General features: G+C 37.5%; 1 protein-coding gene across 4 annotated transcripts in view; it reads right to left on the reverse strand.

Annotated features, from left to right (window-relative positions):
- CTNNA2 (catenin alpha 2) overlaps positions 1 to 19,102 on the reverse strand; it is a 1,277,539-nt gene that overhangs the window by 1,085,858 nt on the left and 172,579 nt on the right. For all 4 annotated transcript variants that reach the window (XM_051842709.3, XM_089327497.1, XM_051842710.3 and 1 more), the window contains one exon: positions 18,126 to 18,232. In XM_051842709.3, the coding sequence (XP_051698669.1) occupies positions 18,126 to 18,227 (102 nt within the window). In that variant the 5' untranslated portion in view covers positions 18,228 to 18,232. Of the gene's footprint in view, positions 1 to 18,125; positions 18,233 to 19,102 lie in introns of those variants that run through there.

Raw genomic sequence — 19,102 nt, forward strand, 5'->3', positions numbered from 1 at the left:
CAGGAAACAGGTGAATTGATGAAGGACAATCTTAAGATTAACACATTTTTACAGACTGTAAGCAGGTTTCTGATCTGGGGCAAATCATTGTCTAAACATATGCTTTGAGAAAGGGTTCTAAACTTTTTAGTGACATTTAATTTTAGTGCAAAACTACAACTGAGTCACTGATTATACAATTTGGGGAGCAGGATCTAAACAGACCAGTCATGAAGTAAATGTAAGCAAAGAATTGCTGATAACTGCTAGAAACATTCCTTATGCTTGATAGCCATAGTAGAAATGCTTTATTCCAATTGGTCTGCAAGCAGCAGGTCCTCAGGTAAGCAGCAAAGGAGAATTTCAAGACTGTGTGCAACAGAAATGGCTAGTAGACCCATGATATCTGCCATGTCCTTACTCCATACCATTGAGCGTATGCCTTTATTGCAGCTATGAGTTACTAAGTGACTAGGTACTCACCAATGACATGTGAGTAGAAAGGAGAAATGAGAGCCAGCTCTTAAGGAAATGGGACGTGCTCTGTTGTTTCTTGCTTTTCCTCCTTTGAGAATCTGAGTCATAGATATGGTGGTGATAAGTGATCCAGAATCACGAATGTAAGCACAGACTAGGAAATGATGGATGACAGATGTCTAAGCAACAAGGTGCTTCCTTGAAACCCTCTGCTATACTGAGGATAAGAATAACCAACCTCGGGGGTAGTCTGCTTTGGATTTTTATTTAAGTGAGAGATTTATGCTTTATATATGTTTTGAGTACTGAAGAAGTTAGTCTTAGACTTTATATATGTTTTTAGTACAGAAGAAGCTTCGCTTCTCTAACAGTGACTAAAAATTTCAGTCACTTAACACAATAGAATTGTGGACATACAAGTTCATAATTCATACCCTTCCTGGCCCAAATCCAGATCCACTATTTGGAGTGGGTACCCACAGCTGTTAATCAAGGTTCCAAACTCCTTCTATCTTTTGTTTCCACCAGCTTCAACATGTGGTTTTCTTAAGCACTATATTCATCTTGAAACCCTGGAAAGGAGCCAGGCCATGGAGACGTATGGGAGGCTTTATCTGGCCAGACCAGGCAGTGGTATGCATCTCTCCTGCTCCATCACCTATCAACAAGTGAAGCTGGGGAAAGTGGCCAAGCTGGAATACATAGAAGAAAGAGGTGTGTCTGGGGCTGGTGCTGTGGCATAGCGGGTAAAGACGCTGCCCACAGTGCCGGCATCCCATATGGGAGACCTGGCTGCTCCACTTCTGATCCTGCTCTCTGCTATGACATGGGAAAGCAATAGAAAATGGCCCAAATCCTTGGGCCCTTGCACCCACATGGGAGGCCTGGAAGTAGCTCCTGGCTCCTGGCTTCAGATCAGTGCAGCTCCAGCTGTTGCAGTCAATTGGGGGTGAACCAGTGGATGGAAGACCTCTCTCTCTCTCTCCTTTTCTCCTTCTCTCCTTCTCTCTCTGTGTAATTCTGACTTTCTAATAAATAAATAAATCTTTTAAAAAAAGGAGGAGGTGTGTCAACAGCTCCTGGGTCTATGTCGTACAATTTGAACCGCACAACTACTTAGAAGATGTATTTCGCAAAATAAATGTCTTCTTGTTCTCTCAAGTATTGCTTCCTACTGAAATGACAGATCTTAGCATATTCATTAGTCACTTGTAATCCAGCTCAGTCTCAGGGTAAAGAAATTTGAAGTAACACCAGCAAATCTATGTAAGCAGCTATCAAGCATCCTCTATATTTGTGTGGCTAAACATCCATGAATTGCTGAAGAGTGAATACAATTCGAGGAAGCACACACGATGAACAATAACCAAATCCTCACAGTTTATGAGTACTGATGAAAGTGGTTTTAAAAAAAAAAAAACTGTTAGAACTGCAGCGGGTTAAGACATCACATGCAACACTGGCATCCCACATGAAAATGCCAGTCAGAGACCCGTTGCTCCTCTGCTGATCCAGCTCTACATCTGAGAAAGCAGCGGAAGATGGCTTATGTGCCTGGGACTCTGCCACCCACCTGGCAGATCTGGATGGAGTTCCAAATACTTGGCTTCAGCTTGGACCAGCCCTGGCCACTGCAGCCACTTGGGAATCGAAACAGTGACTGGAAGATCTCTTTCTCTTCTGCTCCCTGTCTCTCTATCACTGTAGCTTTCAAGTAAATAAATCTTTAAAAGAAAAACTGATGGAGTGCAAAGAATGAAAATACGAATAGAAAAGAGAATGAAGACAGCAAAACAAATTTCAAATGCTGTTATCAACAAACTATCTATTCATAAAGAGTAGACTGCAAAATAAAATCAGCTGAACATAGCATACTCTAACAATTTAGTCTGACACAGCCACATAAAATATTTTTCAAAACTGGAATTTAATTTTTTAAGTTTATTTAAAATATTTGCAAACTATTAAATTATACCTCCTATCCTTTCTCGAAGGATGTTCATATGAAAGAAAAAGTTTGGGAGCCATTTAGAAATGTGAAATTCACCAAAATACTTCACATTTTTAAACAGTTGTGGAAAATCATTTTTACCATGCTTGAATAGGTCAGCCAAAGGGATTTTTCTGTCATCTCTCTATAAATTTCCCCTTGAGGATGAAAACAAGCTCAAGGAGTTTCGGTCAACAGTGTAAATTGGGAGATCGTGTTAAATAAACCATTGAAAACTGCAGTTTAGGTTGAAATTACCATCTCTGCCATCACCACAAGCCTCTATAGTACATTTACAATAATAACTACATTTTGCAGTAACATCATCTTCATGTATTTTTTTCATTTTTAAAATTTAACTAACACACTATGGGAGATCTTTAAAAAGTAAAGCATATTTTCTAGTCTCCTTTTTATTTTTCTAAACCAAAGCAATAACATGGCAACACGTATTACTGCACTTGGGATCATAAAGCACAAAACTACTTGTAAAATGACTGACCAATAAAAATGACAGTCTCCTAAGCTTATTAATTTTTTTTAAAACAGACTTCTAAAATTCAGTCTATGCTAATGAATAATTACACTTGGATCACTCCACAAAACTCTACTTGGCTTTAGCAAAGAGAGGGAAGGGAGGAAATCCCATTTCTCAGAGGAGGGCGTTTACCACATTAGCAGAGATCATCATTCTTCTACTCATCCAGCAGAAAGCTACTAGATATCTACTACATGTCATGCTAAGACAAGAAAATACAGAGAATGAAATTTATGTTCTTAAGGAGAAGAAACACAACACATTATAAACATGTATAACACATAACATACTCTTAATACATTAATTTCTCATAATAAACTTACTAATTTATTATTTGATTATTATTTATTTATTAATTAACACAGTGGAAGACGATACAAGACAGATGCAGAATGCTGTGGGAATATGTTGGAGATCAAGCCAAGCTGTTCTGGTGCCAAAAAACCTGAAGAAAACCATTTGATAACATTCAACATTCATTCATGATAAAACCTTGAACAAATTATTTAGACAAGGAACATACCTCAACTTTTTATAATAAAGTTTATAGTAGACAAAACCACAGCCAAAATCATACTGAAAAATCTGAATGCATTTCTACTAAGATCTGGAACCAGATAAGGATGTCCATTCTCACTGCTTTTATCTGATAAAGTACTGGAAGTTTTAGCTATAGCCATCAGGTAATAGAAGGAAATAAAAAGCATACAAACAGGAAAGGAAGAAGCCAACTGATCCTTGTTTTCAGACTACATAATTCTATATACAGATAAACAAAAACACTTTACCAAGAGATTAATAAATAAACAAATCAGAACTAATAAAAGAATTCAGTAAAGTTGTGGTATAAAAATAACATAAAAAATCAGCAGCACTTTATTTTACCAGAAATTAACTGAGAAAGAAATGAATGATTCTATTCAATAGAGCTATAAAACAAAATATCTTTGAATGTATTTAATGATGAATGATAAAAGCTTTACAAAGACAACCTTAAAACACTTATGAAAGAAACTGAACAGGACAGAAAAATGGAAAGCTCTCCCATGTTCATAGACTGGAGGAATGTTGTCAAAATGTCCATATTACTCAAAGAGATTTACAGACTCAGTGTAATCCCCATCAAAACTGACATTCTTCAAAGAACTGGGAAAAATCCTAAAATTCATATGTAAATCCAATAGACCCAAAATAATCAAAACAATCTTAAACAGTAAGAACAAAGCTGGAGGCACAACAAAATCAGATCTCAAGGCATATTTTAGAGCTGCTGTAACCAAAACAGCATGTTACTCTCACAAAACAGACACATCAACCAGCAGAATAGCACAGAAGCTTCCAGAAAGGAACTAGTTCATCTACTGCCAACTTATCTTCAACAAAGGAACTAAAACATACCCTGAAGGAGAGACAGTCTCATAAATACATGGTACATTAAAAGCTGGACATTCATAGTAAAAAGATTTTGAAAGAAGCCTTGTACCTCTTACACTACGAAAATCATCTCAATCTGGATCAAAGACCTAAACCTAAGACCTAAAACTACAAAGCCAGTAGGAGAAAACAGAGCAAACACTTCAAGTTATTAGAGCAGGCAATAATTTTTTGGATGTGATATCAAAAAGTATAGACGCTAAAAGCAAAAATAGATAAATAGGATTATGTAAAACATAAATTTGTACACAGCAAAGAAACAATAAAAAATAAAGGGACAAACACAGAATAGGAGAAAATATTTGGAAAGTATGGATCTGAGAAAGATTAATATCCAGAATATATAAGGAACTCAAAAAAGTAAACAAAATAACAATCAACCCAGTTAAGAAACGGGCAAATGATATGAATTCAGTTTCTCAAAAGAAGAAATACAAATGACGAACAGTACATGAAAAAGTGTTCAATATCACTGATCAACAGGGAAATACAAATAAAAAGCACAATAAATGGGGCTGGTGATGTGGCATAGCAGGTTAAACTGCCGCCTGCAGTGCAGCCTCTAATTCATTTCAGCAGTATTCACAATAGCTAAGATATGAAATCAATCTAGGTGCTGATGAATGGATGAATGCATAAAGAAAACATAAATATATATAGTAGAGTACTGCTTGCCATAAAAATAATGAATCCTGACATCTGCCATGGAATTGATGGAAAGAATATCAATATATTAGGTGAAATAAGCCAATCATAGAAAGACAAATACCATATGTCTTCCTCCTATGTGGAAGTTATCAGTACTACTTAAAATATTTAATCTAAATTTAAAATACCAGTTAACAGAAGTTGGGAAGGGAATGAAGAGGATGGGGGAGTTTGGATACTGGGTACTAAGACACAGGGAGGTGAATACGCCAAGTACAGGTGTTTTGTAGTGCAGTGGGGGTGAGCATGGCTCACAAGGATGTGTAGTACTCTGTATAAAGTACCTGGAACAGAAGAGCCAATAGGCTCCAAGACGCAAGGAAAAGGTAAATAAAGGAGCTAGTTGGCTGGTATGATCAGTTTGAGCTATTTATATGTGTTAAAAAGTTGCACTATACACCTTAAAATTTAAAAATTTTTAAATAAACAATAAAAAAGCTCAAAAAGGCAGCAACTAAGACAAGAACTGAAAGGTGCATGGGTGCTAGCCACTGCAAGGGAAGTAAAGGGGGGATGGATGCTCCAAGCACATGTGGAGAGCTTCAGACTTCTAGAGGCTGAAAGATATTCTTTCCACATTGAGAGTAGAAACAGGCAGGAGTGACAAGAAAAGGAGAAAAAGAAAGATACATGAGGAAAAGTCTGTGGAAGAACCTAAACTTAAAGTGGTCAAAAATTTCTCTAAGGGAATTGAAAATGAATCTTGATGTGCATGGAAGGGGAGAGGGAACGGGAGAGGGGAGGGTTGCGGGTGGGAGGGAAGTTATAGGGGAGAAAAAGCCACTGTAATCCATAAGCTGTACTTTGGAAATTTATATTTATTAAATAAAAGTTAAAAACAATTTCTCTAAGAAAACCAAGATTGACAATTATGCTTATTCTTTACTCATATTGCTAATGTAATCACTTGTGATACTAAATTCAGCATTACTGAGCATTTAAAAATCAGCAAGGATATGAATTTTAGTTTTAGAGTTGGTACAATAACAATAAATTCTTTTAGTATGTTTCAAATATTTAAATGAAATATAATTATGTTATGCAATAATTTGCTTATCTGACATTCAAATGTACCTGGGGATCTTAGAATTTTGTTAAATTCAACAACCATGGTCAGGACACAGTCAAGGAAGGATTTATCTGAATAATCAACGAAGTAGTACAAAAGCAATAATGGCTATATATGGCCCTTTATTCTGATAAAGGTTTGAGTATTTGAGTAACAGAAAGTTCATGTTTTGAGAAACTTCAGTAAAGATTCTTTTTCCAAACATTTTACTTTAAATATGCTGAATGCCTTGAACAGTAACAAGAGAACAGAAGTTTCACTAAATAAAAGCTCAGGAAAAATTATTTTTCTAGAGCCAGTGTCATAGTTCAGTGGGTAGTTGTTACCTGAAAATCCAACATCCCTTATCAGAGTACCAGGTTGAGCCCCCGTTGCTCTGCTTCTGATCCAGCTTCCTGCTAATTCAACTGTGAAGGCAGCAATGAAGGATTTCTTGGCTCCTGGTTTTAGCCTGGTCTAGCCCTCAGTGTTGTGGGCATTTGGGGAGTGATCTAGCAGATAGATGATCCCTCTCCCTCTCTCTCCATCTCTACCCATTCCACCACTCTCATATAAATAAATCTTCTTAAAAAAGAAAAAATAGTTTTCTAAACACAAAGATTATGGACTATGTGAAAAGACTTATTCATTTTTCTACATCTACATATATAAAACACATAAGCAATATGTATGTGCATGTATGTATATATATTATACCTTTAGTTGTGAAATTAAAATATATTTCACATAGGAAATTCAGCATCCTGCTTAGTTTGGTCACTATTAATATATACTCTTTGGGTCAGCACTGTGGTATAGTGAGCTAAGCATCTGCCTGTGGTGTTGGTGTCCCATATGGGCACTGATGCGTGCCCCAGCTGCTCCTCTTCCAATCCAGCTCTCTGCCTATGGCCCTGGAAAGCAGTGAAAAATGGCCCAAGTACTTGGGTCACTGCACCCGCATGGGAGATCTAGAGGAAGCTCCTGACTCTTGCCTTCAGACTGGCTCAGCTCAGGCTGTTCGTTGTGGCCATCTGAGGAGTGAACCAGTGGATGGAGGACCTTTCTCTCTGTCTCTCCCTCTCTGTAACTCTACCTCTTAAATAAATAGATAAATCTTTAAATAAAAAATTAAAAAAAAAAAAACCTGGGCCGACGCTGTGGCATAGCGGGCGGGTAAAGCCGCGGCCTGCAGTGCCAGCATCCCATATGGGCGCCAGTTCTAGTCCCAGCTGCTCCACTTCTAATCCAGCTCCCTGCTGTGGCCTGGGAAAGCAGTAGAAAATGGCCCAAGTCTTTGGGTCCCTGCACCCACATGGGAGTCCTGGAGGAAGCTCCTAGCTCCTGGCTTCAGATTGGCGCAGCTCCAGCCGTTGCAGTCAATTGGGGAGTGAACTAGTAGATGGAAGACCTCTCTCTCTGCCTCTCCTTCTGTCATTGTGTAATACTGACTTTCAAGTAAAATAAATAAATATTTAAAAAAAAACTCTTAAAAAGCTAGCAAATATTTTCATCCTTAAAATTTTGCAACAAACAACTGTTAAAATTATTATCTTAAAAAACAAATATGCAACGCATTACTCTTTATTTTTAAAAATTTGTAAATAAATGCTTATTTATTTATTTACTTATTTGAAAAGCAGAGTTAGAAAGAGAGACAGAACTTCCATCCACTAGCTCTCTCCTCAAATGGCTGCAATGGCTGGAACTGGACCAGGCCAAAGTCAGGAGCCAAGAACTCCACCTGGGTCTTCCACATGGGTGGCAGGGGCCCAAGCATATGAACCACCTTCTACTGCCTTTCCAAGCACATTAGCAGGATTCTGGATCAGACACAGAGCAGTTGGGACTTGAACTGGCATTCATACAAGGATGCTTTTATTGTAGATGGCAGCTTAACTCACTGCACCTCAATATTAGCCCTACTTGATTTTAATATCAAGTAATTTTAGAAGAATGTGCAGCCAAGAAGAAAATATACAAGTTGTATTTTCTTTAAGACATATTTAGTTAATCATTTAACAAGTATTGTCACGTTCTCTTTCAAGGTAATAGAAGTAAATGTTAGATTGATATAATCCTTATTCTCATGGAGCTTTTCATATAACAGAAAAGTCAGAGAAAAAAACACAAAACACAGATAAATTAAAATGGTGATAAGTCCTCTGAAAGAATCAGATAAAGCATACAGAAGGTAGGGCAGGAGACATGTACTTTACAAGGAGAGTGGGAAGAAAGTCTCTGTGACATCAGGGGAATGAAAATATAAAGAATCCAGGCCAGTGCCGTGGCTCACTTTGCTAATCCTCCACCTGCAGTGCCAGCACCCTGGGTTCTAGTCCCAGTTGGGGCGCCAGATTCTGTCCCAGTTGCTCCTCTTCCAGTCCAGTTCTCTGCTGTGACCCAGGAAGGCAGTGGAGGATGGCCCAAGTGCTTGGGCCCTGCACCCGCATAGGAGACCAAGAGGAAGCACCTGGGTTCTGGCTTCGGATCAGCGCAGCGTGCCAGCCATAGCAGCCATTTGTGGGGTGAACCAACAGAAAAAGGAATACTTTTCTCTCTGTCTCTCTCCCTCTCACTGTCTAACTCTGCTTGTCCAAAAATAAATAAATAAACTTAAAAAAAAAAGAATCCAGTGCAGGCAGGAGAAAGGTGGCATCATCCCAGTCCAGATATAGAAGTGTGCCAAGGGGGTAGCATGTGCAAAGGCCTTGAGGCAAAAAGAAAATATATTCAAGAAACTAAAAGCAGGATCTTGTGACTTGAGCAGGGTGAATGAGGGTCCACTAAGACTAGATTACTGTGGTTTATCAAGATATAGTTAGGAGTCTTATTTTACCCTGAAAGGCAATGAAAAATGATTTCAGATACTTATGTCAGCCAATGATATGATCAAATTATACACTGCTTTCAAGGGTCATTCTGGTTGTGTAGAGAATGTATAGGCATTGAACAAGAGTGGGACTATTGGATTTAGCTGAGGGTTAACTATACTGGTCAAAGTGGTAGGGGACTTAGGTTTGGAACACAGACTTTAGCAACGAGGTGAAGAGAAAAGGGCAGATCAGAGAAAACAGGAGCCGAAGAGAATCCTTACATGTGAGAACAGGGCTCAGTGAAAAGGTGTAACCCTAAGTTGTAAGTCAGTATTGTCAGCATAGTGACGAATGAAGGCCCTAGGAATGAACAGAATCATCCAGGAGAACCTGGAGGAAAAATAAAAGAGGAGTATAAAGTCTACACCCTAAAGAACATGAGCATTTAAAGCCTATAAAATTAAGGCAAAGCAAATACCCAGGAGGCACAGTCAATGTGGTAGGAAATAAATCCAATCAGAATGGTGTCACCCAAGCCAAGATATCCATGTTACAAGAATGAGAGTTTTGTTTTCTGAATGAAAGAAGAATAATTGGTTGGATCTTCCATTGCTTTTATTGGCCTTCCCTTCTTCCTAATTACGTGAAAACAAAGCTTACCTTTTGTACTTTCAATCAGACTAAAAGAAACTGAAAAAAAGGTGTGTTGACATGCTCCAATCCTTTATCTCAGATCTCTGACAAGCCTTAATTAGTTTTCTAGTAAAGGGCTTCCCGGGAAATGCAATTCTGTCAGTTCATAGGCATTCTCATGTTTGGTGTAATGGATTTATTGGTCTCCCATTCAGATAGCATTTCTATATTGTCCAAAATAGTTTAGAGCAATTCTATTTGCTAACTTCTCACAATTTGTCCCTTGAATCTTTTTAATTAGCAGGAATAAGATTTCATTAACTATCCTGTTTCAATCACATAAATAATTATCATTCTTCCCTGACTTAACTTTCATTGTTAAATTTATATTTAAATTCCATCTTTCTCATTTAAAATAGTTGTCAATTAGTCACCGAAATGAAAAATACAAGAAGTGAAACATTTTTAATGTTTGATTTTACTGGTAAACAGAATACAAGAAAAAGTTATTGCAGAGTGGTTGTTGTGGCCCAATAGTTTAAGCTACTTCATGGGATGTACACATCCCATGTCAGAGAACCCATTGGAGTCTGAGGTACTCTGTTATACATAGAAACACAGAAACATGGTCATCACTATGAAAGAATGTGAAGGCAGAAAAGTCCTTAGTAAAAGTACAAAAGAAATCCAAAGTAAACACTAGGAATATTTATGGAAAAATGGCAAGGTCAAGTCATTACTTATCAATAGTCACCTTGAACAACTATTGATTAAATGACTATTGAATGCATGTAAATAGCCTCAACTCTCCAGTTAAAAGATACAGACTGGCTGAATGGATTAAAAGACAAAAACCATCTAAATACTGCCTATAAGAAACACATATCAACAAAGATCCCCACAGACTGAAAGTGAAAGGATGGAAAAAGGTATTCCACGCTAACAGAAAGTAAAAAACAGCAGGTGTTGCCATCCTAATATTAGATATAACAGACTTTAACATAAAAACTGTTAAAATAGTTGAAGAAGGACACTATGTAATGATTAAGGGATCCATTCTATGGGAAGATGGGACTATAATAAATATACAACACCCAATTACAGCTCACCTGACTATTTAGAAGAATGTTAATGGATCTAAAGGGAGACATAGACTCCAATACAATAGTAATGCGGGACTTCAACACTCCACTTCTTTCTTACTTTCTTTCTTTTTTAAAAGGTGGTGTGGGGTGTGAGAAGCCACTGCTCTTTTTTTTTAAAAGATTTATTTGTTTGAAGGTAGAGTTACAGAGAGGAGAGGGAGGGAGGGAGGCAAGGAGGGAGGGGGAGAAGGAGGGAGGAAGGGAGGGAGGGGGAGGGAGAGGGAGAGGGAGAGAGAGAGAGAGAGAGAGAGAGAGAGAGAGAGAGTGAGGTCTTCCATCTGCTGGTTCACTCTGCAGGTGGTTGCAATGGCCAGAGCTGCACCAATCTGAAACCAGGAGCCAGGACCTTCTTCCAGGTCTCTCATATGGGTGCAGGGGCCCAAACACTTGGGCCATCTTCTACCGCTTTCCCAGGCCATAGCAGAGAGCTGGATTGGAAGTGGAGCAGCTGGGTATCAAACCAGGGCCCATGTGGGATGCTGGCACTGCAGGTGGTGGCTTTACCTGCTACACCACAGCACCAGCCCCTCAATACCCCAACTTCATCAATGGACAGATCAATTAGACAGAAAATCAGCAAAGAAGCAACAGAGCTAATCAATACTATGAACCAAATGGACCTAACTGATATCTACAGAACTTTTTTTTTTTTTTGACAGGCAGAGTGGACAGTGAGAGAGAGAGACAGAGACAAAGGTCTTTCTTTTCCATTGGTTCACTCCCCAATGGCCGCTGTGGCCAGCGCACCGCACTGATCCGAAGCCAGGTGCCAGGTGCTTCTCCTGGTCTCCCATGCGGGTGCAGGGCCCAAGGACCCGGGCCATCCTCCACTGCACTCCTGGACCACAGCAGAGAGCTGGACTGGAAGAAGAACAACCAAGACAGAATCCAGCGCCCATACCAGGACTAGAACCCAGTGTGCCAGCGCCGCAGGCAGAGGATTATCCTATTGAGCCACGGCGCCGGCCTACAGAACTTTTCAATGTGAAATGATTATCACAGTGCACTGAGTAGCTGGGATATCTGCAGTACTTCTGAAGATGATGACAGAAGTGACTCATCACATGGCACAGGGCAGTTTGTGTTTGAAAAACACAAAAGCGTTGAGCTTGAGCAATCACCACAGCATTATGTCATCTGTAATAATTTCATTACAGCAAAACAACATCATGCATTAAGTTAACATTGACTTTGGGGTGGGAGTTTGGTCTAGCAGGTAAGATGCTGAGTTAAGAAGCCAGTACTTGCTATTACAGTGCCTGGATTCAAGTCCCAGCTCCATTCTCAAGTCTAGATTTCTTCTTACATACATCCTGGGCTGCAGGTGATGGGCCTTCTCGGTGGGTCACTGATACCCATGTAGGAGACCTGGATTTAGTTCAAGCTCTGGGCTTTGGCCTGGCCCAACCCTGGCCATTGTGGATATTTATGGAGTGAACCAGCTGACTGAAACTCAGTTTGTCTTTTTATCTGCATCTCTCTGTCTCTCTCTCAGTCTCTCAAATAAATAAAAAAGAAAAAAGAGACAAACATTTATGTTGATTTTAATCATTTTTGTTTATAAATGTTTTCAAGTTATTTTGTAAAGTTCTTTATAAATAAACATATGTACATTACATAATTCTATGTTTGTACTAGTTGAAGTCCATTTTGGGACCCGGGACTTAGTTAATTTAAAGGGTTCTCTGTGTTACTCAAGTTTCAAAATATGGCCAACACAGCTGGCCATATAACAGACAGAATATCACTCCCATCTGGTGGCAGACATTACAATATTGAGCACAATCCCCAAACAGAAATTAATCTAACTCTAGACTATATGGGTGACAATTAAACTCCTATTTCAGAAGTGGCAAGCACACTAACTGCCAAACCATCTACCATATGACATCAATTTGAAGACATAGGTACCATATAATAACTACTTAGGCCTGTAATTCTACTGTAAAAACATAGAAATGTTCACATTAAACGATGAGATCATATTTGTAGAATAATAGTAAAAATACTTTGTAATCTTTTAAATATTAAAATATATGATAGTTACCTACATTCAAATCAATTACTTAGTTGCTTATATTCAAATTCTGTTATTAATATATATGTTCTCATATTTTCACTTTAACAAGAAAAGACAGCAGTTTTAAAAAATATTTTAGATGGTTCTTTCATTCAAAACTTTCTTTAAGACACATAAACCAGAGCAGGAGTTTAGCCTAGTAGTTACCAGGCCTGCGTATGACATTGAATAGCATGAGTTCCAGTTACTGGCCGGCCCCAGTTCATCCTTGACTCAGCTCTGGCTATTGAAGGCATTTGAGGAGTGAGTCAGCAAATGGGAGCCCTTGCTCTCTGTCTCTGTCTCTCTCTCTCTCTCTCCCTTTCTCTCTAACTGCCTTTCACATACTACTACTACTAAAAAAAAATATAGACTGAAACTTTATTCCAGGCAAGAAAAATACCATCCAAGACTGAAAACTGAAACTCACATGATAATAATTAAGTAAATAAGTAATGGGAAAAATATTTGCAAACAGTTTAACCATACTAAACATAAAGTTGATCAAAGAAATAAACCTGCTTAAGGAAATTCACATCATTTACTTTTAGCACAGCCCTTGCTTTTCATGCAATTTAATCCTTTAACAAAAATGTATGCACAGTTTATTGTAACATTGCAGTGTCACCATGGAAACTGCCCAAATGTATTAAACTTATAATCTTATAAATAAAACATGAATTAAGGTGGTTCTCAATAATCACATTCTCTCAATAGACAGGACAATGGCATATTAATGCTTCTTGTTATATTTTGATTCTTTTGGTAAATTCATAATAAAATACTATGTTTTGTACAATGTATAGGAAATGTACGGTATAGCAAAAAAAAGTACTCGCTTAGTTCTTGGTAGTTAATTTCAGGGTGTTAGTTTATTTCTGGAATATTTTCAACTCTAAATTCTCTGATTTTAAGCAGAAAAATCTTGTTTCATTGATTTTAAATGCATCAAAGGAATCAACTATTACCAGTCACACAAAGGTATTTCCTTTAATAACAAATTTAATGTAAAAAGAGGTAGGAAACTGATCATATTTTAAAGTATAAAAATGAATTTAATTTGTAAAGCTATTTTCAAGTATATAAATTCTAATTGTTTAGCTTTTGATATAATTAGTAACCTTTTGAGTACAATTTATAAAAATTCAACTACAGGATTCACCAAACCCTAACTTCATAGGGCCCCATGGACACTGCTCGTAACACTACAAATGAGCAAGGAACGTTCCTTTTCTTAGAGGGTTCTTTCCCTCTCAAGCCAAGCCAAGTTAGAACAGCTTATTAAACATCAAAGTTTTTTTTTTTAATCATATGCTTAGCATTATTTCCTAAGTTGTAGATTCACACAGGGAAGTAAGGAACAAAATTGCAGTGAATTTTGTTGTGTCCTACTGTGGCAGCCTGTGCTTCATTAGCTTACTAACAGTGAAGGCAAAATTCCCAATAACTTCCGAGGTTTATGTTTAATTATCTTTTATTAAATATAATAAGCATATAATTCTTTTTATGAATTTACACTTTAAAAGTTTTTTCTAGAGGTATTATCCAAATAAATCCCTATATTAGACATGCCACCTATGTTCTAATAAGTGAAAAGCCATCACCTCCACCTAGTGAAGAACATGGTACTAAAAGCCAGCTGTATTACTGAAAGTGTAACGATAGACATTTCTGTTGTCCCTTGAATGCACAATCTCTTTATCCCTTCCATAATCTCACAAGCTACAAAGTACTTATTATTATCTACATTCTACATTTGAGGATAGATTAAGTAAGCGACTCAAGGTAGAAACATAAATACTGGTCTCAGAATTAAGCTTACCTGACTCTAAACTATGCTCCAATGCTATGAAACAGTCACAAAATTGCATTTAAAATAAAACTATAAAATTAATATGTAGTTAATATAGGAGAAATAAGCAGCCTTACAATTTATTATTATAATTCTTTTGACTTCTAGCAGCTTTGAACAGATGAAAAATGATTTTGAATATTTATCATGTATCTAGCCACCTAACCCCATTCTGATACTAATGTTAATGAAATAACATTGCAATGAGAATTTTATCTGTTGTATTCCAAAGCCTACACAATAGTTTGTTTATCTTAAAACACTGATCCTAATCTTAATTTTTTTAAAATTAGAAATGATTACAAAATCCTATCCAATAACATTTTCAATATTTAACGGTATAAGGGCCAGTACTGTGGCACAGCAGGTAAAGTCACTGCCTGCAGTGCCGGCATCCCATATAGGCACCGGTTTGAGTCCTGGCTGCTCCTCTCCTGATCCAGGTCTCCACTATGGCCTGGGAAAGCAGTAGAAGATGGCCCCAGTCCTCGGGCCCCTGCATCTGCGTGGGAGACCTGGAAGAAGCTCCTGGTTCCTGGCTTCAGATCAGCACAGCTCTGGCCCTTGCGGGCAATTGGGGAGTAAACCAGCGGATGGAAGACCTCTCTTTCTCTTTCTCTTTCTCTTTCTCTTTCTCTTTCTCTTTCTCTTTCTCTTTCTCTTTCTCTTTCTCTTTCTCTTTCTCTTTCTTTCTCTTTCTCTTTCTCTTTCTCTCTCTCTCTCTCTCTCTCTCTCTGCCTCTCCTCTCTCTGTGTAACTCTTTCAAATAAATAAATAAATTTTAAAAACTTAATGATATAATCTAGTGATATATTGAACTATTTGTAGTATTTAATAATAAAATCTGCTTCCTGATAATTGGCCACATTTTATTTCTATAACTCCAAATTTGTTATATATATCCTAATATTTTATATACTGTTGAGTGGTAGTTACTAATATTTTACATAGGTTTTTTTGCATTAAAAATTACAAAAGCTAAAAAAACATTGTATTTTTTGAAAACTTTTTAAACGTTGATTCTTTAATTTTATAGTTGCTGTTCTTTGAAAATGGTTGAAGAGATTGTCATATTGCTCTATGGTTAAAATAGCTTAAATAATATTTGTTATCGATTCTTTCCATATCTGATAATATTAAGCTATGCAGGCATCTCTTCTGGTACTTTTTAGATAAAAGATCACCAGACAGCTTTCTAATATTTACAGAGCTTATTCTATTATGCCTCTTCCTCTTGGGTACATTTAGATCATTTAAAATATTTAAGGAACTTGGGCCGGTGCCATGGCTCACTTGGTTAACCTCTCCACCTGCGGCGCCGGCATCCCATATGGGTGATGGGTTCTAGTTCCGGTTACTCCTCTTCCACTCTAGCTCTCTTGCTCTGGCCCTGGAAGGCAGTGGAGGATGGCCCAGGTGCTTGGGCTCCTGCACCCACATGGGAGACCAGGAAGAAGTACCTGGCTCCTGGTTTTGGATTGGTGCAGCGCTGGCTGTAGCAGCCATTTGAGGGGTGAACCAACAGAAGGAAGACCTTTCTCTCTCTTTCACTCTCTCTCTCTCATTATCTATATCTCTACTTGTCAAATAAATAAAATAAAAATATAATAAATAAAATATTTAAGGAATTCAACTCCTTCCATTAGATTTTCCTATTCCTTCTGTGCAGAATCATTCATATTATTCTACTGTACCTCCTTTAATACTTTTTTCTGAACTTATTTTAGCTTATTCATCATAATCCTAAATAATATTTCTTTATGTGTTTTATATGTTTTGTGCCTTTAGGGGTTATATTACCCATTGCAAAATATCAAATTTTTAATTTATGTAGTATTTAGTAAAAAAGTATTCTATTCTAATAATTACAGTTCTCATAGTTATAAAATATCCTTTTAATAATTTCTATTGATTTTCTTTTTATAATTTCTTAAGACAGGTATTTTTGTACACACACATTTTTAAATAATCAAGGTATTTAAAACTAAAATTCTATACTTCATACTGGATATGAATATTTTATTAAGAAGTGATCTTTTTCATTAACTCATATATAGTTTGTAATTTCCTTTGGTTCTAGGAGTTATCTAAGTGTATTTCTTAATTTCCTAATAAACTCTCTTTTTTGGTTTTCTCATAAAGTTTCCTAATAAAATCAGTTTTCTAATGTAGCTTATAATTACAGAATGCAATCTATTGAAATGCTTTTTGAATTTATAAGCAGTTAAGGCATTATTTTCAGGGCTCCTGGCTTTGGCCTGGCCTAGTTCTGGCTGATGGGGGCATTTGGGAGTGAACCAGTGAAAAAAAAATCTCTCTCTCTCTCCTACCCTTAAAGCATATGAAAATAAACTTTTTTTAATGAAAAAGATGACAACATTTGCATGAGATTTTGGACTTGAGTTAATGATGTAATTGATTGAGATCTTTGGGGTCCTAAGATTGTGATGGATGTGTTTTGCATGGGGAAAGTGTATAAATCTTTGGGGGCCACAGGGCAGCCTGAAGTGAGCTGAAAAATGTCTCCAAGAGATATTCCCATTCAAGTAAGGTCATATATAACAACTCTAAGTATGTTACCTTAAATTGCAGAAGAGGTGGCTCTGGTTTGATCAGAGATGCTACACTGAAGCATTGTATATGGAGAAAGAGGCCAAAAGAAAAATATGGCTTCTAGATAGAAGATGTGAAATACAAGGAAAAGGCTCTTCCACCAGGAAGAATGCAGCCCCAAAAATATGCTGACTCTATGACTTCTTACCTCCAGAATAATAAATTTATGTTGCTTTAAGTCACCAATTTGATGATAATTTGTCTCAGCAGCTGCAGGAAACCAATCCAAATAGCCTGTAACTTAGTTTCGTATACTATTATTCATACATACACCATAAAAAGCTTGAACTTTTCACACTCAGGGAATTTCAGAGTTAATATCACAAAGAAAATACTTCACAAGACACTAAACATTAACTTACAAAACTTAGAAACCTCATATTTTTTTTCTGTTGACAGTCTTCTTGTGAAAATGTAACAACACAAAAATAGAATATCCCATAATTTGACAGGATGAACTCTGATTCATGAACTGAAAGAAAAGTAATTCAATAAATACACATGGCTCTTAAATAGTAAACACACTTTTTCCTACCTGCGCATTACCATATGAAAGTGAGCAAGGAATGATTTATTTAGACCCTGAATCCATTACTGCAAATGAAGACCTCCTTCACCAAGGCCCCCTCTTTAATTATCTCATCAGGTTAATTACAAAAATCATGTGAATAATTCTCAAAAGTCATTTCAGATTTTATAGGGCAATGAGGTTGTCCGTAGATCATCATGGCGTGATTCATTCTCTTTTAAGGATTTTTACATTCCTTGGAAAGCCTTGACATAATCTCAACAGAAACACTGACTTTAACCAGGAGTTTCACAGCATCCCTTACCTGCGTAACAAGTGGCTCCAACAGCCTTTCTACGGTTAGTGTCCGGATTTCCAAACTTTTGGGATCCCATTTTAAAATGATAGGTGATGTTGCTGAAGTCATGCTCCCTGTGGGAATGAATATTATCCATTAAAAACAATGACAACTGAAATAAGCTATTACTTTGAGAGTTCAAAATGAATAATCATTGAAACAGAGAACATACTTGAAGATTATCTGTTAACTTAGAGACAGGAAAACCTAAACCAATACTGTTCGAGGTGGTAATGTTCAAATGAGGTTAAAATCCGAGGGACCATGGGGGCATGGGTATAGAGCATAGTGGTTAGGATCCCACATCTCACACTGGAGTGTCTGGGTTGGGTTCAATTCCTAGCTCTGGCTCGACTTCAGCTTCCTGCTACTGCAGATGCTGGGAGGCAACAGGTGATGGCTGCTGGCAGGTTACTGCTATGGATACGGATGGCATGGACTACATTCCTAGCTCCAGACTTCAGTCCTGGCCCAGCTTCAGTTGTTGTAGGCATTTAAGGAGTGAGATAATGGGTGGCAGCTCTCTGCCCATCTGTTTGTTTCTGTCTTTGTCCTTTTATTTCTCTGCCTCTCAAATAAGTAATACCTCATTTTAAAAATCACAGTGACTGAGACCTCCTAAGCATTCCTGGACACATTAGGCCAACTTTGGAATGAAAATGCCAGTGGAATATTTCGTTCCTTCAACATTTAGTACCTATGCTTATTTGTTCAAAAAGGACTTGTATCTCGCCCTCGAGTAGCTTATGTTTAAGGTAGAGACCGCCCGGACAGGGAACAATTATGCCTCAAGGTAGCACACATGTTGTGGTCAGGAACTGAGGAGGGCTGTGGGAGAACTGAGGAAGGGACATTAAAGTCAGACTGGGAGGACATGTACTGTCAAGAAACAGAGTAAGTCAGTCATGATCACCTGATGCAGGACTCATGTCATCACAAAAGGT

This window comes from Oryctolagus cuniculus, chromosome 2 (genome assembly GCF_051225735.1).
Source record: "Oryctolagus cuniculus isolate XC-2025 breed Fujian yellow rabbit chromosome 2, ASM5122573v1, whole genome shotgun sequence".
Taxonomy (NCBI): Eukaryota; Metazoa; Chordata; class Mammalia; order Lagomorpha; family Leporidae; genus Oryctolagus; species Oryctolagus cuniculus.